This window comes from Enhydra lutris, unplaced genomic scaffold, assembly GCF_002288905.1.
Source record: "Enhydra lutris kenyoni isolate GAN:26980312 unplaced genomic scaffold, ASM228890v2 scaffoldscaffold49, whole genome shotgun sequence".
NCBI lineage: Eukaryota > Metazoa > Chordata > Mammalia > Carnivora > Mustelidae > Enhydra > Enhydra lutris.
Genome location: NW_019154133.1, coordinates 3722326 through 3749058, shown reverse-complemented (window position 1 = coordinate 3749058; position 26733 = coordinate 3722326). Strand labels below are relative to the sequence as shown.

General features: G+C 43.5%; 1 protein-coding gene across 1 annotated transcript in view; it reads right to left on the bottom strand.

Moving 5' to 3' along the window:
• LOC111156845 (zinc finger protein 704) overlaps positions 1–26733 on the bottom strand; it is a 226171-nt gene that overhangs the window by 35463 nt on the left and 163975 nt on the right. The window contains exon 4 of the mRNA XM_022517945.1: positions 2936–3039. Coding sequence (XP_022373653.1) covers positions 2936–3039 — 104 coding nt within the window. The remainder of the gene's footprint in view (positions 1–2935; positions 3040–26733) is intronic.

Here is a 26733-nt window from a genome sequence, read left to right as displayed (position 1 = left end):
CTGTAAATAAGAAAGCTCCATTCAATACAACACGACTTCAAGAGGAGCCTCATGTAAGGCCTTAGGTAATATTACCTGGTGTGACAGACTCACTTGGCAGGCTTATGAGGCTTATAAATATACTGTAGAAAACACTGCAAAATAAAATAAGTTCATGGTGCTAGATGTGTCATTGCTCTAGGTTTGAGGAATTGAATTTATTTTGAAAACCAGCCATTATTACAGTGTGGTTACGTTGCTTCATGGCAATGCCAAAAGTTAACTTGCTTACTTGGGAATGGCCTTTCCCTTAGAAACACTACTTAAACAGAAGGATAATGTGATATAGAAATAAACTTTTCAGAAAAAAGTCAGAACCAGTTCAGAGTGTTTTTCAGAGAACATTGTCTTCTTGGCTTAAACAAATATTTGCCAAATTGTAGACACACACTGCTGGTCTCTTACTCTCTTTGCACACCACATCCTGACAAAACGATCCCTCTCAGACACAGAAAAGGAACACAACAGTTTTCAAAACCTCATTGACATACAGTAATCCTGGACATAGTCTTTATTTCTAAAAAATTTAATAATTCTTTCATTTTCATAAACTACTTTCCCTTTTTAAAAATTTGCTTCCTGTTGCAGACTAAATGAGAGATAATAGACAATTTGGGATTATTAGTTGGGTAGTTCTTTTTTAAAACGTAACAAACACTGAATTAGTTTCTTTGTAACAATGTTAACAAAAGTTTTCATTGAAGAAGCGAAAAGTTTATTTTGATTTGAACTTTTAATACAAAGGAACATTAAAGATATTCTCAATTAAAAAAGAACACAGTGGTAAAAATGATGATTAGAGCAAAAAAAAAAAAAACACTACTTTTTCTCCTCTGTGATTCTTTTTTCCCTCTAATGGGTCTTGGAGATGCTTTCCACTTTGCGTTTACTATAATCTTTCTTCAGCAGCATTGCCAAGCTGAGAAAGGTAAGTCAGGATACCTGTTCGCCAAGAAGCCCAGAGAAGAAGTCCAGGTCATTTAATAGGAATGGTCAGGCTCATTTTAAGAGGCTCATAAAATCCCATTTTAATCCCAGCTGGATTGGGGTAAACATGGGGGAGGACCCACTGGATAGCCAACATATATAATTTCACAACTCATGCTTATAACCAAATGGTGTGTGAACCATAGCTCAGTCCCATAATTGACTAGGCTGGCTTTAAAGAGAAGGTTTCATTCAGCGGTCTCAGTGCACTGCATTTCAGTGACCTGGCTTCTGCCCAGGGGTGGTCCATTGGGAATGCTCTTGCCAAAACCACCAGTGACCTTCTACTTGATGCAGAATTCAGTCATGAGAAGGACTCATGACTGACCTTCTGTAGCATCAGAGGTTCTCCTTGAAACATGCTTTTCCCTTGACTTGCATGAACCGCACTCTCCGGGTTCTCCTCTACATTGTCGGTGACCCCTCAAGTCCCCTCGGGCTCTTTAACCTCTGCTGGTCCCTTATAGGATGACAGGCCCTACCAGCCCCTTAGCTACCTTCTCATCATACTCTGCCTCTACACAGTGTCCTCCAGGTGATCTCATCTCTTCACCTGGCTTTGCAATGATGCCTACCAGTCCTGCACCATTAGCCTAGGTCTCTCTCAGTCTGGACCCAAATCTCCACCAGACAAGGACCCTTGAAAGGTTCTGCCTACTAAACATGTCCCAAACTGGACCTTTACCTTCTTCAGCAACCCCACTTCTTGCCCTAACAGTCACCCAAAGATCTATGTCCCTGCTCTGCTCCCCATCTCTGGGAGGGGCCTCCTCCTGAAGCACACGGATAGCCTGGAAGTCACCCTTGTCACTCCCTCTCTTTCATTCTCTCTGTCCATCATCACCACATCCTGTCGATTCTGCCTCCTCCATGTTTCTCAATTATGTCCTCTTCATCTCCAGTGTGACCACCAAGGTCCAGGACACCCATATGGTCTTGTTTTTTGTATTTGCCTGTAATCCTAATCATAACGTTCCAGTGCCTGTCACTTAACAGATATCCTGTAGACTCAGATTAATGTTCAAACTCCTAGCCAGGAACACATGGCTTCTCTTGATCAATATTGGGTCAAGCTCTCCAACTTCATCTCCTGCTGCCCTCCTGATATATCCTGTTGAATTATATGTGTCAATATTATATCATGACTAAGATAGCAGATCTGGAAGCAGAAAGATACGGGATGGAGTTTCAGCTCTGCTGTTTACAAGTTAGTTAATCCTCATATGCCTCAGTTTATTCACCTATAAAATAGTGATAATAACATAGAGTTTTTGTGAGAATTATATGAGATTAAGTAAGCTTAGAACTCGGCATATCGTAAGTGCTGAATAAATGCTAGCCATTAATGTGACTGATAGGGTTCTTTCCCCATAGGAATTGTACAATATGAATGATTGATTATGGACATTGTTTTCAAACCATCTAGCATGCTACCCAATAAATATACACTGAATGAATGAATGGACCACATACTTCTATTTGATTAATATTATTATTCTATTAGGATAGTACTTTTTCAAAATATTTAATATTCAGAGTTCTTTGATACAACTACTGGTCTAATTAAACAGAAATAATGCGGGTGAAAATAACTTCATTGGACCAACCTCCATTTACCTGGGAAAAAAGAAGTATGAGCACTAAAAAATGTGCTCTGGAAAGGTGCTGGAGCTCAGTACATGTGAGCTGAACGGACGTATGTATGAATGAGATGCTGGGAGGTCTCTGGGAAGATGAGGAAGAAGATGATAGTTGTGAGGTCTCCATTTCTTCCAGTTTCCCTTGCTTTCTGCTGCTGAGGGGTGGTTAAACTGTTTATTATGTGTGTGTTAGAAATGAGATCCTTCAAAGAGGGGCTCTGCTCTTGGTGTCAGGGAGCCCTCCCCTAGGTCCCGTACCCCAGGCTTACCATTCGGCCGCACAGGTGGGCTCCGAACCAAAGGGCTGGTGGACAAGCTGGTTAGTACCATTGCTGCTGTCACCTTGTCCATGTCCAGTTCCTCTGAGGATTTCCTGTAAAACAGAGGGGACATTGTTACCTGTGCTCATTTTGTGTCTACTGTGGTCTATTATGGGCTATGTGCCCCACACGTACAATGTGTCCCACGCTACTACACACTTATTCCTTTAACTTAGCCCCATAAAATCCAAACTTTTGTCAGCTTTATTGTATAGATCAGGAATTCCGCCGAGGTCCAGAGGTTATGATCCAGTCAAAATCCTATAGTATGAGGAAGGGAAGGATTCCTCATTGGATAGCCACCTAACAAATACTGGGAGTGTGCTCTAAGATAGACCTTGTTCTAGGCACAGCCGATGTATGGTGAACAACAGACAAGGCTGGTGGGGAGAAACACAATTACTGGGAAACAAACAAAAGGGAACAGAATAATTCGTGATAGTGACAAGTGCTGTGAAGTGCATGAACAGGTTGACGTGACAGTGATGGAAGGTGGCTGCACTTTAGGTGGTCAAGAAAGGTTTCTCTGGGAGGTGACACCTCAGGTGAAGTGTGAAGGTGGGGCTCTCAGTTCTGAGGAGGTAAGGAAATGCCCTCCAAGCAGAAGGGACAACTGTCAAAAGGCTAGATGGTGGGATTGGGTGCTGGGTATTTGAAAAGCATCCCACTTTGGGTGAGAAGGGGACAAGGGTGCAGAGCTGGTCATGTCGGGTCCTTTGCACATGGGAAGTGTTTCAATTTTATTCTAAGTGGAATGGGAAATCACTGGAAGGCTTTGAGCAGGCCTAGTGACATAATATGATTAAAAATAATTACCTGAGCTGCTCTACGGAGAATGGATTTTAGGGAAGGCAGACTCAAGGCAGGGAGGCCATTTAGGAGGTAATTGCTCCGAGTCTGGGCACAAGAGGAAATAGTGGCTTGCGCTGGGGAGGGGGAGAGTGGCACCTGCTCTGTCAGGCCTGGCTGGTGCCCTGAGGGTGGGAGATGGGCAAAGGGGAGCAATCCAGGATGGCTGTCAGGCAGTCTGGCTTGAGCACTGACTAAAGCCATTTACTGAAACGGGAGATGGTGGAGGAGAAATGCGATTAGAAGTGTTTAAACCCCAGTGCCCTGCTTTCCTACACTTTCCTACAGGAAGGACAGGGGGCATCCCGGTAGTTACCATGTTGTTAAAGTGAAGAGCCATTGGGCAACATTCATTGAGATGAAGAGATTACTCTGGTTCATTAATTTTTGGCCAGTTAACCCCGCGTGAAGGTTCATAAGATAATGATCATTGTGGACTGAAGTCCGCTTGTTGAAGCTTATTCAAATAAAGAAGTTAATATCAAGAGGCAAAAATTTACGTGGTACCTTGGAATCAGATAAATTGTACCACCTCTTGAGAGACGAACAGTTTCAGATTAGAGAATAGTTGAAGAAGTATGACAGGGGATTAATAAACCATATTGACAAATGAATGTCATGTTGACAAATGTGGCTTTCATTCAAGGCGTGCTCTATAATTTTTAAAGCAGTGAACTCATAGGGATAGAAACTTTATAGCATCAACACACTGGGAAAAGAGATTCTTAAATTGGAGAAAAAAAATCAAATTGTTCCCAAATTTGGGGGCGCTGCTCAACTAATTTCATCACGAAATTATAAAGATTATTATAACTTGGCTCTCCAATGTCCACGATGACACTGTATTACTAAACAAAGCTTACTCTTTCAATCCAAGGTGCCAAAAGATGAGAATCTTTTAAATTTTCTTCTATAGTTCTTCTCAAAGCACCTCACCCTCTTTCTCGGCAAACTGTTCTATCTAAAGAGAAATCACTTTTTTTTTTTTCAGAGAATGGCAATTAAATGCTTCTAGAAATCAAGCTTGAGAGTACACAGTGAAATTCACTTTGCAAGAGTTTTCAAGACAACCTCGTACGCTGAGAGAAAAACCCACTCATTCATTTGGCACATAATTAAAATATTTCACAATATCCATTATTTATACGATCCTCATACTTGGGAGTAAAGATGATGCCAGTTTCTTACAGACACAAAGCCTCCTGAAACAGCACCAGGGAAAGAACTTAAAGTGCCTTAAGGTAATTTTGAGTGTTTTGTTGCTTCAATCTCCCTATGTAGTCATGGTCACAGGGGGAAGGAGTAATTGGAGGCCTTGAAGGAGAAAGGTTTGTTCTATATCCTGCTATGTGGACCCTCGGGCTCCTCTGACCGGCTGCCCTCCCCAGAGTCCAGCTGTCAGGATCACTCCATGCCAATGGGGGGCACACATGAGCAGGCTGCTTGTCATCTCCTTCAAGACTGAATTACAGGAGAGGCTGACTTCTCTTTCTGTCAGCCTTCTCTTCCTCTTATTAACAAAAGGCTTGAGAACCAGAATAAGCAGCCATGAGCTTGGCACAGGGAAATGGCATGGCTGTAGGGAAAAGGTCCCCTTGCCCTCTGCCCTGATTCTAAAGGGACTCGCTGTACAGGCACATCTTTCCCTCTCTTACATCTTGGTTTCGGGAACCTTTATTTTTCCTTCCTCAATCTGCTTTGTATCTTTTTGGATTTTTTTTTTTTCACATCTAAGGTGAACATTTTTGTTTAAGAGGTTTAAATGATAATTAACTCAAAAGCTGATTTTTGTGTTTTTTTTTTTTTTTTTTTTAAACATGAACATCAACAGAGAATGTGTCACTAGAAAATAACCACGATAGACTCTTAACTATAGGAAGTGAACTGAGGGTTGTTGATGGGTGGATGGGCTAACTGGGTGACAGGCGTTAAGGAGGGCACGTGGGAGCAGTGGGTATCATATGCAACTGATGAATTACTGAATTCTACATCTGAAACTAAAGGTTTCTATAGTAAACTAATGGTATACTATATGTTGGTTAATTGAATTTAAATTTAAAAGAAGAGAATATGCATTTTTTTTGTATTGCCAAAGTTTACCACTACATTTCAAAACAATTATTGAGTGTCAAACTGGATTTCTGATGAAGAGTGAAAAGAGGAATAAACTTTTGTATAATCAGAGCATTTTTGCATTTGGATTACTTTTGACTGTCCCACTGGTTGTGGAGGTCACTGACAACAATAGTAACCCCAAATCAAAAAAATACATTGTTCCTGATTCAATTAACCTGTATCTCTCCGGGAGTATTTTTATCTTGCTACATGAAATGTTACCAGATGATATGGTCTTGTGCTGAGTTGTGTTTTTGTTTTTATCTTTGTTTAATTTCTTTTGGTACAGTACTATCTAATTACTGATTAATTGGTGTTGCAAATTCAGATCCTTATAATTAAACATGAAGAGATGATATACAAAGTAGAATTCGTTACACTTTGAGAAAACTGCTGCAAAAGCCTTCTGGTAGATTAAGAGTTGTTGAGGGGGGAAAAAAAACCCTCTAGAGGTTAAATATTCTTTCCTAATTTTAAATTAAATTTAAATCTACTCTTGAGTACCTTATCAACCACATGTTTGGAAAAGGCTGAGGCCTTTCTCAATTTTTTTTTTTTTTCCATTTAATCTTTCCTCCCAGACTTAGTTGAGTATTATGGAACTTAATAATATTTAGAACTATTTTTAAATAACAGTAATATTTCTTGTCATTCTATACGTGATTTGTCCCCCAGGTTGACCTGGCTTGGATGGATGAGTAGATGAGAGATTCACATTTCAGGCAAGTCTTTGTCTTGCAATATGCTTAGGAGTCCTTATTTGAAGGATGTAGTAGGTGATGAGAGAGGACGGAGCCTGGGCCAGTTCCTGGGGCCTCATGTGCCAGGCTAAGTGGTTTATCATATTCTATTAAATAGAGAGAAGCCATTGACAATTCATGAACCTAGGAAAGAGACGGATAATCAATCTATCTCTAGTTTAGAAATGGATCAAAATTGAAAATGTATGGAAGGGGAAGAAACTAAAGGTAGGATATTTAGCTATTTTTAGTTAGGTCTTAAACCAAAAGTTATCAGATGAAGTAACAACTATTCCTCAGTGAAAAGAGTCTTTAGTCTATGAGTACAGAACTCCCTTGATATCGGCTAAGGATGTGTCCTGGAGTTTTCTGAGAGAGGGGATAAAGGTAATGGGTAAGAGTGCAGGCTATGGAAGTGGTTAGATCATGTGGCTTCCAGTCTACTCTCTGCCATTACTAGCTGTGTGACTTCGGATGAATCACTTGACATCTCTGATTCTTGTTTCTTTATCTGTAAAAGGGGGATAAAAATAGATCTGTTGAGAAGATTACATGAGTAAACAGGGCACCAGCACACAGCCTCACCCATTGTCAGATATCCATAGATGTTAGTTAGCTATTATTAACCTTCGCATTCATGAACACACCCATAGTATACATCTCCCATGAAAGAGGACAGTATCAGATTGTTTCACTTGGCCTTCTTAATAGGCACCAGCACCAGCAGCTGTTGCTTTCTTTTAGGGGGCTGGTGGTGGTGGTAGTATTTTTCATAAAGAACAGAACTGTTTGAAGTTCTCAGGAATTCCTCCATAAGAGGTGGCAACCGGCACATGCAGGAGCAGCTGCTGGGTCCCTTGCGAGAGCTGCACATTGATGCCTTGGCAACCAGACAGCTCATGACGTCATGGCCCCCGAGGTCTGTTCACGAATAGCCAAAGTCTGGAAGGCAGTTTGGAGTTTATGTTTAAGAGTTTCTGCTTTCCATGCTCACTCTGGGAGTGCTAGCTATGCTCTAGGGGCTCTTCTAGAAACTGGAAATACAGTAAAGGCAAATCAGGCAGAGCTTTTGCCTTCTTGAGCTCTAGTCCATTGAAAAACGGGTCCTTGATCAAACAGACAATAAATAAACATGAACCTACAGAGGTGGCAAATGCCAGGAAGGAGTGGTGTGGATTTGCTGAGGACCTACTAAAGTTCTGCCAGCTCAGGGGGGACCTTCCAGGGACTGGCCCCGAGCGCAGGTGCTAAGCGAGCCTTGGGCTGGGCTGTGCCAAGTATGGGCAGGGCTGTCTTCCCAAGGGACAGAGAAGCTGAGCACAGCGTGTTGTGCCCTGAGAGAGGGGACAGCCCAGGGAGGGTCTCTGAAGTCCTGTACAGGTTTTAATCCTTATCTTAAAGGCCCTGGGAATCACCGGAGTGTTTCAGACAGAGTTGGGTGGGAGAGGTCATGGAGCTTGGGGTGATGCTATCAGATTTGTTTTCCTAAAAGCTCACCCTGGCTGCTGTGTGGAAAATGAGTTTCTTAGTTTGACAACCAGTCTTTTATCTGAGGAACTGATTGCCTGGTGACTGTGGCAGCAGGTTGTGGAATGACATCATCTGTGACATGGGGAGGCGATCGGACATGTGTGTGCCAGATCAGCAGACATGGCCCCGGGCCGTGGGTCGTAGGCTGGCCTGGCCCTGGGTGCTTGACTGTGGCCTTGCTTTCAAGGCAAGAAGGCTTTTTTCCTTTTTTGAGCCACTCCATGCCTGAGTGCCATCTCTGCAGGATGCACACAAACCCGGTCCCCCCTGGCTAACCCACCAGCTAACAGAGAAATGTTTTACACCCTGGAGAGCCATCAAAGACATTTATCTGCAATTAAAGTACGGTAGTAACAAACGGAAATAAAAATGTATAATACATTCTTTAGATTAGCACTAATCCAGTTCCTTAGCAACTACTGAAATCTGCTGTCTAGACCACGTTCAGTTACTTTAAAAACTTGTGATAATCTTCAAACAAGGAATAAAGGCTGAAAATAAAATCTCTTCTATGGGAAAGGCCACAGTAACTAATCCCCATCTTGGAATTCTGGGAAAGCTTTTCCTGAAAGTTTGGAAAACTGGAATCAGTTAACTTTTTTTTTTTTTTAAAGATTTTATTTATTTATTTGACAGAGACACACAGTGAGAGAGGGAACACAAGCAGGGGGAGTGGGAGAGGGAGAAGCAGGCTTCCCGCTGAGCAGGGAGCCTGGTGCGGGGCTCGATCCCAGGACCCTGAGATCATGACCTGAGCCGAAGGCAGACACTTAACGACTGAGTCACCCAGGTGCCCCTGGAGTCAGTTAACTTTTAAATGTGATTAAGCATGAAGCTTTGTTTCCTCTCTAATGGTATCCTGGAACAAAAGTGGTCAGTGTGAACTCCTCCAATTTCATCTTAGCTGTTGTTTCTTTTACTCTACAGGGAAGAGTAAGGAAGCTGCCTGTTGCTCTGAAGTATCTGGTGGCCTTGATCAAAAAGATGGGGAAATTAGTGCAAACACATCCTAGTACATAGGCCATATAGACCAGTGTTTCTGAAGCAGTCTGTGGTGAAGGATCATTTGAAAGAAATCTCTGATCTGTCATGGATTGATACTTCTGGAAAACACAAGGAAATCAGGCCCATGGCGACTGTGGCTCTGTCATGCTGCTACACAAACCCGTGAGTTTCCCCTCAATTTTTGCACCCAGCTGGTAATAGACTTTGCAGACTGTCACTGGCCCACGCTGACAAGCATGGAACCACGCGATTGCTTTGATGTCCAATGCATTTTCCCCAAAATGATGATATTTAGTCCTGTTTCTCTCTTTCTCCCCACTGCTGCTCTTTCTCCTTAGATCCTCCCACCATGACTTTGCTCCTGGCCTTTATCTGCTCACTGGACTCCATATTCCATTATGAACAGCCACTCACATACCCTCCCCATTTTACTGTACATGGGCTTTCCATTAGGATCAGTCCTCCTTTCCACCTGAGTTACTTACCCTATTACCCCCACTGTTGGCCTTTGACCTGCCTCCCCTAAAGCATCTCTCCACTTGCATGCAGAAACCTGGGTGCCTGGTGGCTCATCTGCTCTCTCTCTCTTCCTGTCTGAGCATCAACCAGACCTTCTATCAGTTCCTCTCTCCCATAAAAGTCACCAAATATTTTGGCACAGAAGTTGTAGCCATTACTAGGGTGCAGTTGGTTAAACATCTGACTCTTGATCTTAGCTCAGGTCTTGATCTCAGGGTTGTGAGTTCAAGCCCCGAGTTGGGCTCCACACTGCAAGTGGAGCCTCCTTAACAGGAAAAAAAATTGATAGCCGTTTTGTTTACTGCATCTGGAAGTATAATCGTAGGGGATGTGGTGAACGCATCCCATATCCTAACTTTGTAGTTTCTGTTCCCTTCATCTCAACAACATTCTGCAGACTCCTGACCTTGACAGGAAGGATGCCACAGTCGGATGCACCGGGGTTTAAACCCAGCAACTGCATTTATTAGAGGAGTGATTTTAGGTACATCATGTAGCTTTGTATAGCTTCCTATTCTTCGTTTATAAAATGGGAACAATAATAACACCAGCCTCCTGGGGTTTTGGGAGAATTAAATTGCATATGTAAAATATCGGAAATGCACTAAACATTCAATTAATAGTAATGGTTTTCATTATCTCTTACCTAAACTCTTGTTTCAATGAACTGTTCTTCAATTTAAAAACCCAAGTTTAAGAGTGCCTGGGTGGCTCAGTCAGTGAAGTGTCTACCTTTGCCTGGGGTCATGACCTGGGGTCCTGGGATTGAGCCCCACCTTGGGCTCCTTGCTCAGCCGGGAACCTGCTTCTCCCTCTCCCTCTGCCTGGTGCTCTCCCTGTTTTTGTGCTACTTTTCTCTCTCTGTCAAAAAAAAAAAAAAATTGTTAAAAAAAAACCTAATTTGATCTGCTGAAGTATTTATAGGTTAAATAACATGAAAAGTAGGATTTGCTTCAATATCCTACAACCTCCCACTCACCCACCCCCTAAAATGTGAGTTGGAGGATGAGTAGATGAAATCAAACAGGTAAAATGCTGACAACTGTAGGAACAAGGGGACGCACCCTGAGGGCTTCATTCGACCATTCTCATACTTCTGTGCTTATAGTCCAAATAAAAACGAGAACACAAATCTGATATTGGCCCTAACGTGTTACTGCTCTCCCGCAACCTCACGCTCCTTCTTTCCTTCTAGCTCAGACCGTCTCCCCCCATCTGCTCTTCCATCCCCCAGGAACGGCCAGTCTTTGGCTTCCTTCATTCCTCCCAGGTTCCCAACTCGCTGCTGCCTCCTTCTTCCCTCCAGTGTGGGTTCCCCGGTTGACCCTCTGGCCACATCTCTCCCCAGCAACCTTGAACCCCCCTGGCCTTTCTAGCCTTTTGCTTCACGGGCCTGGAACCACCGAACCCTGGCTGGATTCTCTCTGGCTGTTCTTTCCTCTTCCGCCCGGGGGCAGCCGAGGGCGGATGGAGGACACCAGACTCTGGGGACTGGGAGCCTTGCCCAGACTCTACTTGAGCTTCCCTCCATCAGACCATCAGACGCTTCATCTGTCTTTGATCAGCACGTACTCCCATCAGCACTTGTGATTATTTTGTGTCTTCATCTCTCTCTCTCTCCAAGCTTCAACTCTTACACACCCAGATAGCAGATACTCTTAACCTCCTACATTACAGAGAACATTCAGGCCACACAGCAAGACCTTTTTACCTCCTTCCTTCAGTCTCCCCGGAAGGTGGACGTGTTCCTGTTGGAAGCCACGCCCCCACCTGTGCTACCTGCTCCCGCCTCCGAGACCTTGCTCCTCCCTCCTGTTCGCCCTGGGCTTTTCTCGGGGTCTACTGACACGCTCAGGTGTTCCTCCACCTGCACGCAGGGACACAGAGCAATGGAAAAGGAATGAGGACGGTGGTTAGAGGACCTAAGAGAGGCGAGAAGCTCAAGGAGGGGCAAGTTAACAGTCTCAGAGGTGGGAGACTGACCAACCCCAATCAGGAGCCCCCTGGAACTAGCAACAGAAAGAAGGCAGAAACTTGAGAGGAGCAAAAGCAGGATGGCTGTGGTTTGAGGAGTGAATGGGTACCATGAGGTGAGGAAGTGTTACTGTAAACATCTCTTTAAAGAAGGCGTCCATGAAGGGAAGAAGAATGTGGTTGTTTGAGGGAGTTAAGAGAGCTCAGGTTTGTCTGATCCTGCTTTGGAAGAATGAACTCTAGCCCATCTCCGTGCTGATAGGGAAGAGCCAGCAGCATCGGAGAACTCGTAGATACAGGAGAGAAGGGATTATGAATGGACAAGGCTGCCATAGAGTGGGGTCCTGGGCTCGGGTGAAATTAGCTTTAGAACAAAGAAGAAGGAATTGTCTTTTAGAACTGGAGCACAGGGAACTAACAGCACAGGGAACTAACAGGTAGGTGTGGGGCTCGGGGAATTGATGATGTTTCTTCTTGGAGGTCTCTGCTCTAATTCCTTCCTCAGAAGGAAACACGTTTCCCTCTGAGGAGTGGGAGAGGCATGAAGGTTTCAAAGAAAACTGACAAGTCCCAGGAAGTCTGTCAGGCAGCAAAGCCAGCTCCGCTGAGGTTGGAGGCTTTGGTTCTGTCATGGTGACCCCACAGGGTTCTGAGAGCCGTGCCCTGAACCTGGAACAGGAGTGAGAGGCCAGGCTCCTGGGCAGATACCTCACTGGGTTTTTCTGGGAGGCGGGGGTTCAGTGAATAAGAGCACAGGAAAGTGGAAGGCTGTGATAAAATCGTGTTTGGGGAGATAGCCTGAAATATGGGGGAGCAAATGGAGAGGAATCAGAGATCCTAATGAGCTAAAAAAAAAAAGAGGTGTAGTGTAAGCAAAAGAGTGAGTTGAGTTGGAGGAACAGGAGGTTACGAGTGGGCGAGGGGTGCTGGAGACGGAGGGGTCATACAGAGAGGAATTCTGGGAGATGTCAAGGTCCAGGGTGTGGCCGTAGGGGTAGGGGTGGAAGGGGGAGTAGAAGTGAAGGTCACTGCATCACGAGTGGTGAGATGGGCACGGATGTCATCCAGGATGACAGCACGACTGAGGAGGAGAGGAATGCTGTGACCAGGCAGCTCACAACTTCAGTCAAGAATGAATGGCCAAGACGGCGGGAGAATCTAGCAGGACACGTGGAAGCGCCTCAAAGCAGCAGGAATTTTATACAGGAGTGGAGGGGCAAAGGCTTGTTGACAGTCATGGGGCCATGGAGAAATTCATTCTTGGGAGGTTCCCCACGGCCTTCGCGATGCAACTCAGTGCCGGCGCAGGAAACACTTGGCTCTCTCTGGGGTGGTTCTCTCTACCTCTTCCTCCACTTCGTCACAGGTGCTCTGCAGGGCAGCTCCCTGCTCATGGCAATTCTCCATAATTCTCCTCCTCTCCATACCTTTGCACAAGCAATGCCCTCTGCTGGGAACAAGATCCCTCCCCTTTCCACTGGACCTATTCCACTCCCCTGTCCATCGGCTCAGTCCCACTCCTGGGAACCTGTTTGCACCTGCCAGGAGGGGCCAGGTGCCTCCGTGCCTGCACTGTAGCACCTGGGCTGCTCGTGCTCTCTCCGCCTCCCACTTTCCAGATAAGGACACGGTCTGGCATCTATTTCTAACATCTAATATGAAACCTTGCCTAATGTACAGTCTTTTTTTCTTTTTTTAAAGATTTTATTTATTTGACAGAGAGAGATCACAAGTAGGCAGAGAGGCAAGTAGAGAGAGAAAGAAGAGGAAGCAGGCTCCCTGCCGAGCAGAGACCCCGATGTGGGACTTGATCCCAGGACCCTGAGATCATGACCTGAGCTGAAGGCAGAGGCTTATTTTAACCCACTGAGCCACCCAGGTGCCCCTAATGTACAGTCTTAATAAAGGTTTTTTTCTTTTTGACAAATTGACAGTAAGTAATGGTGGTTCACAGCGGCTGAGGGATGGCAGGTAGGAGCATAGAAATTTCTGTAGTTGTCTGTTCATCATCTCTCTCTCTCTCGTCTTATTAGATCAGGTAATTTATTCAGTTCCTCTGGTGGAAAACAATTCCTCAAAAATGTAGCTATTAAATCATTTATATAAAATTTTTTACTGGGCCTAAAAGATGCTGGCCTATCTCTGCAAAATTGATTTTGCTCCCATGTCTGCGATAATTCTTCTACATTCACACAGGCTCACAGACCTATCCGTGAACTCTAGAATGGCAGCAATAACATTATTAAATAATAAGTTCCAAATCCCCTGAAAACAATTCTGTGTGATTAGCCGGACTTCTTGATGTGAGCAGGCTGCAAAGTGTAGCGTGGGGAAGCATCATGAATATCCCTCCAAAGGCCTTTGTGCTTTGTAGGCTTGGCGCTTTGATTGCAGCTGACTCGTTCTCTTGGGTGTCCCCGGGCCAGTCTTACAACCACGTTTTCTCTCTGAACACAAAGCCCTCTGTGCACGTGGGATGCCCTTCAGGGCCCGTCATGTAGGCGCCGGGGGATGGGAGACCGGAAGGAACACGTCAAGTTCCCTTCCTGACTGTCTCCATGTCTCTCTGCGGGTGCATGTCCCACGTGGGTCTGTGTGTGTCTCTCGGTGTGTCCGCATCTGTGTGCATACCTGTGTGAGGATGTGTCTGTGTCTTGTGTGTATCTGTGTGTTGTGTGTGTAAATGCCTCTCTGTGCATCTATGTGCCTGTGTGTGTCTGTGTCCTGTGTGGATCTGGGTGTGCTTCTCTGTGTGCCTAGATTCGTGGGAGCGTCTCTGCGTGTACCCCATGTTCTGTCACTGGTGAGGTTTGTGTGTGGTGGAGATGGTAGGAGGTGGATGTGGCTGTGCCCTCAGGCCCTGTGTCCCACTCCCGGGTTCCCAGTCCTTTGGGATGGCAACATCCTTGCTGACTTCTTCCTGCTGCACTGGACATCTGCTGCTACTCAGCAACAGCCAAAGCAAAGTTTTCAGACTCTCCGGGAAGAGTGTGTGGATGTTTCCGGAAGCATTTGGCTGCCGTCCAGTCAGCCTGGAGTCCTGGGGAGCACCTCACCAGGAAGGGCCTCCATGTGAGCAGGGCCCCCATGTGAGCGGAGGTGACGGGGCTCAGGCTACTGGGGTGAAGGTGCACCGGGCCATTCAGGTAGTCTGCAGGTTAACAGTCCACCTGATAAGCATCACAGCTGTCCTCAAGAAGAAAACTGTAATCAAAATCGCATCTCTCTGGAGAAAGGGGAACCCTCCTACACTGTTGGTGGGAATGCAAGCTGGTGCAGCCACTCTGGAAAACGCTATGGAGGTTCTTCAAGAAATAAAAAAAAAAAAAAAAAAAAGAGCTATTCTATGACCCAGCATTTGCACTACTAGGTATTTACTCCAAAGATAGAAATGTAGTGATCCAAGGGGGCACATGCACCCCAACATTCACAGCAGAAATGTCCACAATAGCTGAACTATGGAAAGAGCGTAGATATCCATCAATAGAAATGGATAAAGAAGGTGCAGGTCATCTATACGATGGAGTATAACTCAGCCATCAAGAAAGGATGAACACGGGGTGCCTGGGTGGTTCAGTGGGTTAAGCCTCTGTCTTCAGCTCAGGTCATGATCTCAGGGTCCTGGGATCGAGCCCCACATCGGGCTCTCTGCTCATCAGGGAGCCTGCTTCCCCCTCTCTCTCTGCCTGCCACTCTGCCTACTTGTGATCTCTCTCTCTCTGTCAAATGAATAAATAAAATCTTTAAAAAAAAAAAAAGAAAGGATGAACACTTACTATTTGCATTGACATGGATGGAACTGGAGGGGCTTATGCTGAGTGAAATAAGTCAGTCAGAGAAAGACAATTATCATATGGTTTCACTCATATGTGGAACATAAGGAATAACATGGAGGACCACAGGGGAAGGGGGGAACTGAATGGGAAGAAATCAGAGAGAGAGACAAACCATGAGAGATTCTTAACTCTAGGAAATAAACTGAGGGTTGCTGGAGGGGAGGTGGGTGGGGGGATGGGGTAATGGGTGGTGGGCATTAAGGAGGCACATGATGTGATGAGCACTGGGGGTTATATGCAACTGATAATTTATTGAACACTACATCTGAAACTAATGATGTACTGTAAGTTAGCTAATTGAATTTAAATAAAAAAAAACTGCTTTTCTCTGTCTTAAAATTCTATCCAAGTTGGGTCATTCCAGACTTATCAGTAGGGTTAATTACATTATTGCTTGGCAGCCTTCAATCCTTTTAGGCCTCAGTAATGTAAAGAACTCCCAGCTACACTTTATGGTGGTCATAGTTATTTCATGAGGACAGTTGGGAGAAAACAAATCCAGGGTCTTCTGGTTTGCCAATTAAAGAAAAATAAGATCATTTTTTCCTAGATCAAAAAAATAATAAGATGAAAAATACTGTATTTCTTATTTCTGCTGCTTCTCTTACCTGAAATAGTAACATTATTATGTTGGCAACATATCTAAATGTGGGCTAGAAGGAATGGTTGAAGCCATTTTACGTTCTTGCTTTTTTCAAAAAGAGAGGATTAACAGGCTCCCTGGGAGTGACAGAGAAAGCTCTCCTTTTTTTTTTTTTTTAAAGATTTTATTTATTTTTGTGTATGAGAGAGAGAGGGAATGAGTACGGGTTAGGGTCAAGGGAGAGGGAGAAGCAGAATACCTGTCGAGCAGGGAGCCCCACATGGGGTTCGATCCCAGGACCCAGGGATCATGACCTGAGCCTAAGGCAGACACTTAACTGACTGAGCCACCCAGGAGCCCTGGGAAAGCTCTCCTTCTGATAAAGCAGTTTCAGAGTCATCATTGCCCATGTGTTGCAAAGGCACTGGGGTACGAGTTCTGAGGGAAACATCCCTGTCCCCCACCCCAAAGCAGGTCAAGCTGGTGGAAGAGAACTGTCAGACATGGTGAAGTGGGCTCATTTGCTCTCATGCTCTAGGTTGAAGGTGAATTTGGACTTTTAATTTGGCGACCTCTGGTTACACCACGGAAGGGCTGATGCCTCCACTGTCATGCTATGAAGGGGGGGAACAAACTGGTAAGTGATATAGGGGGAATTAATCCCTTGTAAGCTGCCTGAGTTCCAGATTTGTCTTAAAAAAGAGAAAAAAAATTATAATCTTTTTTTCAAAAACTGCATTTTCTTTCTAGTATTAGCTAATACTTACTGAGCATTCCCAATGCCGGACACTTGATGTATACTATTTTAGATTGCCACCATGGGTTGGTATTATTTCCCTATTTTACAAATACAGAGACTGGTGACTTCCTAAGGGCACTCGGCCAGTCACCAGGCCTGCCTTATTCCAGTGGCCCAATGGGGTCTTCATGCCACACACTAATGTTGTTTTCATGATCATTTCCATAATCTTGTTTTAAATTTGAGGTGTACATGTCATCTTCTATAACTGAAACATATTTGTAAACTAAATGCAATTCATTTTAGATTATTCAATTTTTTCTGTATTACATCTGAAGTTATCTGGGGCACCTGGGTGGCTCAGTAGGTTAAGGGGCTGACCCTTGATTTCAGCTCAGGTCATAATCTCAGGGTCCTGAGATTGAACCTGGCCATGGGCTCTGTACTCAGCAGGGAGTCTACTTGAGATTTTCCTTCTGCTCGATATCCCTCCCCTTGTGCATGTGCTCCCCATACCCAGATAAGTAAGTCTTTAAAAAAAAATAAAATTATCTTATAATAAAAAAGTCTTCTTTTATATATGCGAGTGATTCTAAATTAACGAGAACATAGCATATAAAAGATCAAGTCACAAAAAAGTAGATTAAATTATGGGTTTATTACTCCTATTAAAAAAGAGTGTTTTGCTTTCAAAAGGACTCTCTATGGATTTTCTTTAATGGGGTTCTTATAATGTGCTTAAAATGTTCAGAATGATTAAATTTCAATTCAACTCACATACCTAAATCCTGACCCCTCCACAAATACCTCTTTCATACTGTTAGGTGGAACTGTATGAAATTGCTGATACGCACTACTTTTTAAGTGGCAGTTTCAATCTGATATTTGCTCTTTTTTTTTTTTTTTTAAGATTTTATTTATTTATTTGACAGACAGAGATCACAAGCAGGCTGAGAGGCAGGCAGAGAGAGAGGAAAAAGCAGGCTCCCCGCAGAACAGAGAGCCCGATGTGGGGCTCAATCCCAGGACCCTGGGATCATGATCTGAGCTGAAGGCAGAGGCTTTAACCCACTGAGCCACCCAGGTGCCCCCTGATATTTGCTCTTATTTAAACATTTATCTTTCGTTTCACAGGCTAGAAGTGAGCCAATTTATCCTCATTTTAAATTGATTGTTTCAGATCAATGAGCTAGACAATAGTTCTCCTTCCTAAGGTGTGTACTGTAGGTAATTTTATTTCTGGAGCTGACTTTTGTTGAGGATAATCTATTAGTATAGTTCAAGCAAGCTTCAATTCAATAATATCTACTGTGTGCAAAGTATTGCTTCAGGCAGACTCCCTTGTCCCATACTTGTCAATGTTCTACGTAAGGCACTTGGAATGTCCAGGTTCTGGGAAACAAATGAAAGCATCTCTGTTGCCCTCTGGAGAATTCTCATACACGCACGTTGCTGGCTGTTTCCTGTGTTCTTTCATATATTTTTTTAACCATGTTACCAATATATGTTTCAGTCAATCTGTACAACTATTATTGGATGACTGATCAATTCAGACTGTCTTGTTCCTGGAAAATGGTAATTCTAGCCCTCTTAAATTTGTTCATAACAGTAGGATCAAAGCACTATGAAATCAAACCTGTTTGTGGAACACCCAAAGGCCGAACAATCGCACATTTAGCTATGTCTGCTCTGTGCGCAAGGAACATGACTTCCCCAAAGGAATAACCCGGAGAAACTGATAGAGTGAGGAACACAATGCAAAGGTTACTGCTGGGCATAAGAGCAGATCAGTAACGTGGCCGGCTGGCTGCTGGCCAGGGCATATCCAGTTTCCTGTAATAAGAGGTGGATGAATACGGGTTAGTAACGCCAAACAGGGCTTAGGCTGAAGCCAAGTGAGGGCCACAGTCTGGGGAAACCATCGCAGCTACTATTTCACATTTCTTCTGAAAACAATATAAATGGCTTATAAGCTTAGGATGCTGGAGTTAATATTTAATGTAAAAAGCATCTCTAGAAACGTGTGTACAGCTATCAGGTATAAATAATAATTTCCACCGCTGCTGGTAATTTCTCACTCATTTAGGCTGTCGTATTTGTGGAGCAGCAGTTTATAGGCACACTTACTGTAACGGCGTGTTGATTAAACCATGGTGGAATTACCAATTCAATAAATCTTCAGTTCTGTGCTCTAATGAAGTTCTAAATATTTCCAATGCAAATAGGCCTCTATTAGTCAACAGCTCAATGCTACCTATCAGTCTTCTTTTCTTTTTTTTTTTGGAGGGGGTGGAATCATCAGGAAGGGTTATCAATTTGCCTTTCTGCATTCTTGAACCCATGAGCTTATAATGAGGAATGAACAAGCATAGAGACTACAGAATCTGGATTTATATGAAATTTGATGAGAAAACGGTCCAATTTAAAATGATTATAAAAATATGGGGAAGAAAACCTTTTCGGTGTGACATGGCTTTAGCTCCATTAACATTTGTTTTCTTATCTGATGTGTTATTTCTACAAAGGTTCATCCAGCCCAGATAGAAAGAAGCACCTGCTTTCATTCTGTTGGCACACAAGCTTCTAGAAATTCAGAGAGGGGGCAGTAATAGCGTTTCTGTCCGTTTGAGTCTGCTCAGGAGCCGTCACCAAGACAGGATGAGTTCTATGAGCCGCTTACTAGGGAAGAAGCCTCGGGTGGATAGGGTGGGTGGGGCGCAAGGAGGTCAGCAGGCCCCCAGGCAGGTCTGACACCTGTGAGAAAGAAGCCAGGAAAAGGAAGATGGGATGGGAAGTATTTCAGAGAGGTTCTTCGGAAGTCTCAACGCGAGCTGATGAGGTGTCCGGGCAACGGTGCCCTGCTTGAAGTATCCCTTGTCGTTTGGAATGGCCCGGCTCTAGCAGCTCTCCTGTGCTAGGTCCTGGGAGAGAAACAGCCCAGAGGAAGCGTGTTTTTGGTGGCTACAGTGGGTCCAAAGGAGTGGCAGCAGCAGGCTCCCCGCAGCAACAGCTTCTCTTGAAGGTTCTGCCCGGTCCACTTCTGTGCCCTCCCACATGGGCTGGTTCTTTATGGTGGTTTTGTGATTTAACACAAGGATCTTGTTTCTTTCAAAGCTCACCCGCCCCTGCCCCCACCACCCCATGGGACAACTTTACCAGCTACTCTAAGAGACATTCCTTCAGGGCCAGCTGTCTGGCGTGGATTTTTCCTGACTGGGCATGGGTTATCCCTGTCGTCATGGTCCAGAGAAATAGGATGGTCAAGTTAAATAAAACATCTGGGAGGATTTCTTGTCACCAGAACTGTTCAAGGTATTTGCCTCAGAGTTGCCTGTATTATAACTCATTTGGATTACAATCCCCCTGAATCAAACCCAGGGTATAATCTATCTCCTTAAATAAATCATAGTAGCTAACCATTCTGCAGGATCTACTCCACGCCAGCCAGCACTCCAGCCTTTACTTTCATGAACTCAGTGAACCCTCATAATAAGTCTACGAGGCCAGTACTATTACCATCACCATTTTGGGGGGGTGGGACCTGAGACACAGACAGCTGAAGCAAAGTGAGTGGTGGAGCTTGGATTCCCATCCAGGCAGCTGAACACCACAGCGTGAGTTTGTTATGGATGGAATGAGTCCTCCCAAAATGTGTTTCTTGGATTTCTAAACCTAATGCAATGGCATTAGGAGGAACAGCTTTAGGGAGGGAATGGTTTAGATGAGGTCATGAAAGTGGAACCCCTATGATGGGAGCCTTGTCCTTAGCAGAAGGGAAGGAGAAGAGGCAGCCTTGTAAGTAGAAGAGGAAGAGCAGGAAGGGCGTCCTCTGCAAGCCAAGAAGAGGGCCCTCGCCAACAACCGAATTGATTGGTATCTTGATTTTGGGTTTCCCAGCCTCCAGAACTGTGAGAAGGAAATGTCTGTTGTTAAAGCCACTCAGTCTATGGTATTTTTAAAGCAGTCTGAGCTGATTAAGACAGTGTTTTTGCCCAGAACGACGGCAAAGAGGTGGCTAAGATTAGGCAAATGGACAGGGGGCCAAACACGTGAGTGCAGCTCACTACAGGCTAGAGACTGGTGATGCGGCCATCGCACAAGCGAGGCCAGACAGCGTGGCAGCAGGGAGGCAAGGGCTCCCCTTGTGAGCCCCGGGAGGACTGCAGCCCCGAAAGGCAGACACACAGGATCCCGGGCCTCGCCTAACACAGCTCTTCCCGGTATCACCTAGTGGAGTTTCCTAGCACATTTCTAGCCACAAGCGGAACTGCTTGGGGAGCTGTGCATGGTCTAGCCTGCAAATGACAGACGTCAGAGATTATAAGGAAGCGGCGGCCAGGAAGACAGGAACTGACAGAAGTCCTGATGACAGTGGTGGGTCTGATAGCAGCAACGGAGGCAACGGGTGTGAATAGTGGCAAACAGCACCAGTCTCATGGACACTGGGACTAACGAGGCTTGGGTCCTGTATAGGGATGGAGAAACCCATTATGAATGGCAGGTCAGGTGTAAAATCTGGAAAAGATTTTATCTTTTATCAGGAAAGAATAAATGTACATCTACATGGACACAAGATTTTGTATATTATTTCGGCAGGTTGGTAGATTCCTTGAAATTGATCCATAGCCTTCACTAGGTTACAAACTCACTGTATTAAGGAAACTTAAGGGAGGACCTGTGGGACTTAAAATACACAATCTGTCTTTACAGGTCTTGTGTAATTGTTTTATAAGGAGGGCTCCCAGGGGATCGTGGAAACCACCAACTGTTGAGGCATGGATTTTTTTTTCCCTTTTATGCTGGTGAAATTAAAAGAGTGGGGCCACAGAACACTAAACCCATGACATGACTTCTGCAAAAGCCAATTATGCCTGATTCATCTATTGTTATTCTTGGAGGAGATAAATATGCATATGGCTAAGGGGGAAGCTGTGCACGGAATGGCTCACCGCCCTCCCTCTCCACCAATGTTTAGCTCCAGCACCTAGAAGGTTAGACCAGGCATGCCTCCCAAACCAAGTCAGACTGTGTGGCAGGACATATATGGAAGGTGATCCTGCCATCTTGAAAAACACCTTTTGTAAGGTTCCACCTTATGCACGATTTGTTTAAAATGGAGTTATCGTGAAATTGCAGGAGTCTTGTCATGAATAAAGAGCCAGTTTAGAGACAGAAAAAAAAAAAAGGTAGAAATGAACAGGCACTTCTCTGGAGTCATGTCAACAACTGAGTTCCCATAAAACTGTCACTTGGGACCAGTTTATAAAGGATCTGGACGAGGGTGCAGAACTACTTCTGGGGCAGTGGTTGCTCCGGATTTCTAGTTGATAAGGATGGATTTCAGAAGATACTTTAAAGAGTGTATTAAATAGACAAAAACATTGGTGCATTTTAATGAGAGCAGGTGCAAGGTAAGAAGTAGATCAAGGGAAAAAATATCACAGACTTCCGGGCATATGAGATCTGAGTGATCAGTTCCAACCCAGAAGAGTCCCCTGGGATTAAATGATAGAATCCACTAACAGAAAAGCTATCTCAGGGTCAGCTAGTCCAACCTGTCATCCGAAGCCACTGTTGCTTTTCATTGCATCCTTAACCCATGAACACCGAGCCTTTGCTTTCACGGCGAGGAACGCATTATCCCTGAAGGGAGCTCCTTCTTTTTCAGACCGTTCAGCGTTTAGAAAGCTGTCCTCTGTGTGGAGACACCCCCAGCCTTTTCCTTAGGTACCTCAGTGTCCCAGGAAGACAGTGTGAGTCTCACTCCTCTTCCACACAAATGTCACTCAAATTTGAAGGACTAAACCGCTCCCTGTAAATCTTTTTCTTTTTAAATCAGGTTAAACATTCCACATGTCCTCTATATTTTGTCTGGAACCATCTAAATGCCCCAATTACCCCAGGTGCTTTTCTATTGGTGAGCTAAGCTCTTAGTTGCTTCTGTCCTATGCCCAGGACTGAATTTAGTACTTCAGGTATGATGTGATCAGTGCTCTGTGAAAGGGGACCTGGTTCTGGGGGAACTTTTTTTTTCTTTTTTGGTAACAGCCTTATTTAGGTATAATTTATATACCATAAAATTTATGCTTTTTAAGTGTATGATTCAATGGTTTTTAGTATATCTACAGAGTTGTACAACCATTACCATTACCACTTCTAGAAAGAAGTTCTGTACCCATTAGCAGTTACTACTTACTCCCCAGCCTCTGTCAACCACTGATCTGTGTTCTATCTCTATGGATTTGCCTATTCTGGACATTTCATAGAAATGGGCTGACACAATATGTGACCTTTAGGACTGGTTTCTTTCACTCAGCATGATGTTTTCAAGTTTCATTAATGTTGCAGCACGTATCAGAATTTCATTTCTCTTTATTGATGAACACTATCCCACAGTATGGATGCATCACATTTTCTTGTTTATCAGCTGACGGACATTTGGGTTGTTTCCACTTTCTTTGGCTATTGTGAATGTTTTTATGAATATCCATATACAAGTTTTTGTGCGGTCATGTGTTTTCCTTTCACGTGGATATATACTTAGGACGGGAATTGCTGGGTCATACAGAAACTCTGCGTTTAACCTTTTGAGGAACTGAAAACTTTCCCACAAAGCCTGCACCATTTTATAATTCTACCAGTTATATATAAAGGTTCTAGTTCTTCCACATCTACTCCAACACTTACTATTTTGATAATATCCCTCCTGTTGATGACAGTCATGATTGTGTGAATCACTTTTATTTGCATTGTCCTAAAGACTATATTGATGTTGAGCGTCTTTATGTGCTTATGTCCCAAAGAATCTTCTTCTTTGGAAAACTGTCTATTTAAGTCCTTTGTCCTTTTTAATTGAGTTTTTTTTTTAAATTATTGTGTGTAAGCGTTTTTATAGATTCTGGATACTGAACCCTTATCAGATATAGGATTTATAAACATTTCTCCCATTCTGTGGGCTGTCTTCCCTTTCTTGATAGTGCCCTTTGCAGCATTAAAATCTTTAACTTTGATGAAGCCCAATTTATCTATTTTTAATTTTGTTGCTTGTGCTTTTGGTGTCAGCTAAGAAATTGTTACCTAATCCAAGGTCATGAATTTTACACTTCTGTTTTCTTCTAAGAGTTTTTTTTTTTTTTTGTTTTTTGTTTTTTTTTCATAGTTTTACCTCTTGCATTTAGGTCTTTGATCAACTTTGAGTCCATTTTTTTATGATTGAGGTAGGGTTCTGAATTCATTTTCATGCATTTGAATATCCAATTGCCAGAGCACCACGTGCTGTAAAGACAGTTCTTGGATTATCTTGACCCCCTTTGTTGAAAATCAATTGACTATAATGGGGACTCCCTCCTAGTAACGATACTGGACATTTGCTTTTCATACTGTTGACTCATACTGAGTTTATGGTCAACTAAACCCTCTAAGTGTTTCACAGGTGTTGCTATTAAGCCAGTTCTCTCCAGTCCTGTCCCTCTGCAGATGGTAATTGTGAACCAGATGATAGACTATATCTTATTGCTCTTAAATGTCACCTTTTCAGTTCAGTCAGCCATTCCACTAAATTGAGGGTTTTAGGAGGTAGAGTCTGACGTCCCTTACAGGTTTGTGTCATCTACATCATCAATTTTTCATTTCAGTCATGGAATATTTGATAAAATTCCTATCAGGCAACTTGTCTAGGTATTGGTGAATAAGACAAGGCACCGGCCTTTTCAGAGCAAGCATAGAGAAGACAGCTAATACAGAAGTAAACTGGTAAGATAATTTCAAATAGTGAGGTTCTTCAGTAATTAGTCATTTAGGAGAATCCCTTTATTTTTTCATTTTTTAATTTAAATTCAATTAATTAACTTATAATGTGTTATTGGTTTCTGAGGTAGAGGTCAGTGATTCATCAGTCTTTTTTTTTTCTTAAAGATTTTATTTATTTATTTGACATAGAGAGAGAGATCACAAGTAGGCAGAGCAGCAGGCAGAGAGACGAGGGGGAAGCAGGCTCCCTGCTGAGCAGAGAACCCGATGCGGGGCTCGATTCCAGGAACCTGAGATCATGACCTGAGCTGAAGGCAGAGGCTTAACCCACTGAGCCACCCAGGCACCCCCATCAGTCTTATATAATACCCAGTGCTCATACATCACGTGCCCTCCTTAATGTCAATCACCCAGTTATCCTATACCACCAACCCCTGACCCTCTAGAAAGTCTGTTTGTTTCCTATGATCAAGAGTCTCTTATGGTTTTTCTCTCTTTCTGATTTTGTCTTGTTTTATTTTTTCCTCTCTTCCCCTATGATCCTCTGCTTTGTTTCTTAAATTCTACATATGAGTGAGATCATATGATAATTATTTTTCTCTGATTGACCTGTTTCAGTTAGCATAATACTCTCTAGTTCAATCCACGTCATTGCAAATGGCAAGATTTCATTTTTTGATGGCTGAGTAGTATTCCATTGCATATATATACTGCATCTTCTTTATCCATTCATCCATCAGTGGACATCTGGGCTTTTCCCCTAGTTTGGCTATTGTGGACATTGCTGCTATAAACATTGGGGTGCAGGTACCTCTTTGGATCCCTACACTTGTATCTTTGGCATAGATACCCAGTACTGTGATTGCTGGATTGTAAGGTAGCTCTACTTTCAACTTTTTGGGGAACCTCCATAATGTAGTAGAATCTCTTTAATCTGTAATTTCTTTTAGTTGTAATTATGTCTTCCCCGTCATCCTAGAAGACAGATGTGTCTCAATGTCATTGCTTAAGATTTATTTCAGTGAGTGCTCTCCTTTGAGAAACACCCTCCTTGTGTCTGATGCTGACCTCAAGGAGAACACCCTCTTTATATTGCTCAAAGGGGTATACCATAGGGATGGCTGGGTCTCAAGTCTCACCAAACACTGTCTTATAGTCTTGCTTTGGGTTCTGGGAGAATACATTGCCATCCTAAAATGCTCCTTCAGCTTGTTATACTTGAGATGGTCTGCTAACCCTGCTGCCACTTTCTTTCGAGATAAATATTAGCTGCCTGTGGTTTTGGTCCCTAAATCTCTCACCAGCATCCACAGCATGATGCACATGTTCTTCCTCTCTGTGAAAACTGCCATCTTGCAGAAGGTTGTCAAGTCAAAGGAGAACAATATTTGAGTCAGGAGGAAGTTCTTTTGACACTAATGAACTTGAAATGTACCAGAGGGAAAAATCTTCTCTTGAACCTCTATCACCTTTGAGGTGAAATTCTATCAATACTGATGAAAAGCAGTCTTATCCCCAGTGCTAAAAACAGTGGCTGGTGTGTCCTACACATATTTGTTGAATCAGTGAGTGAATCAAGGAAAAATTCTGCATGGTTCAAAACCTTGACCTCTTCGGTAGGTTCTTTTTTGTCCATGAGACTTTTTAAAAATGTTCCTATACATATCAGACTTTCTGGGTTTTTGTTGTTGTTGCTCACTTTTGTTTTTTAATTCCTTCTTGGTCAATGAACCATTGACTGCTCCCAAGGCTCTGAGGAGGTATTAGCGGCTGTGTGGAAGCTGTTGTACCTCTAGACAATGTCATTCTATAAGATTACTGGACACTACTAATGATCTGCTCTGACCAGCCTCTTCTGCATGCCTTTGATCCTTTTCTTTCTGGCTTACACATTTACATCAGCCACTTTCTTCAAGAAAAGAGGGCTCTAGCCACTGGTTTCCATTTGATTGATAAGTCATCTCATCAGTGCAACTGTGAGTAACGTACAGGTCCCATTATAGGTTATATAAAGGGCATGGTAGCAGGAAGCTGATAAGACTAGACTGTGATATTTCAGTATAAATATTTTGTTTAGCAAAACATCTCTCTATTGCAACTCATCTTTC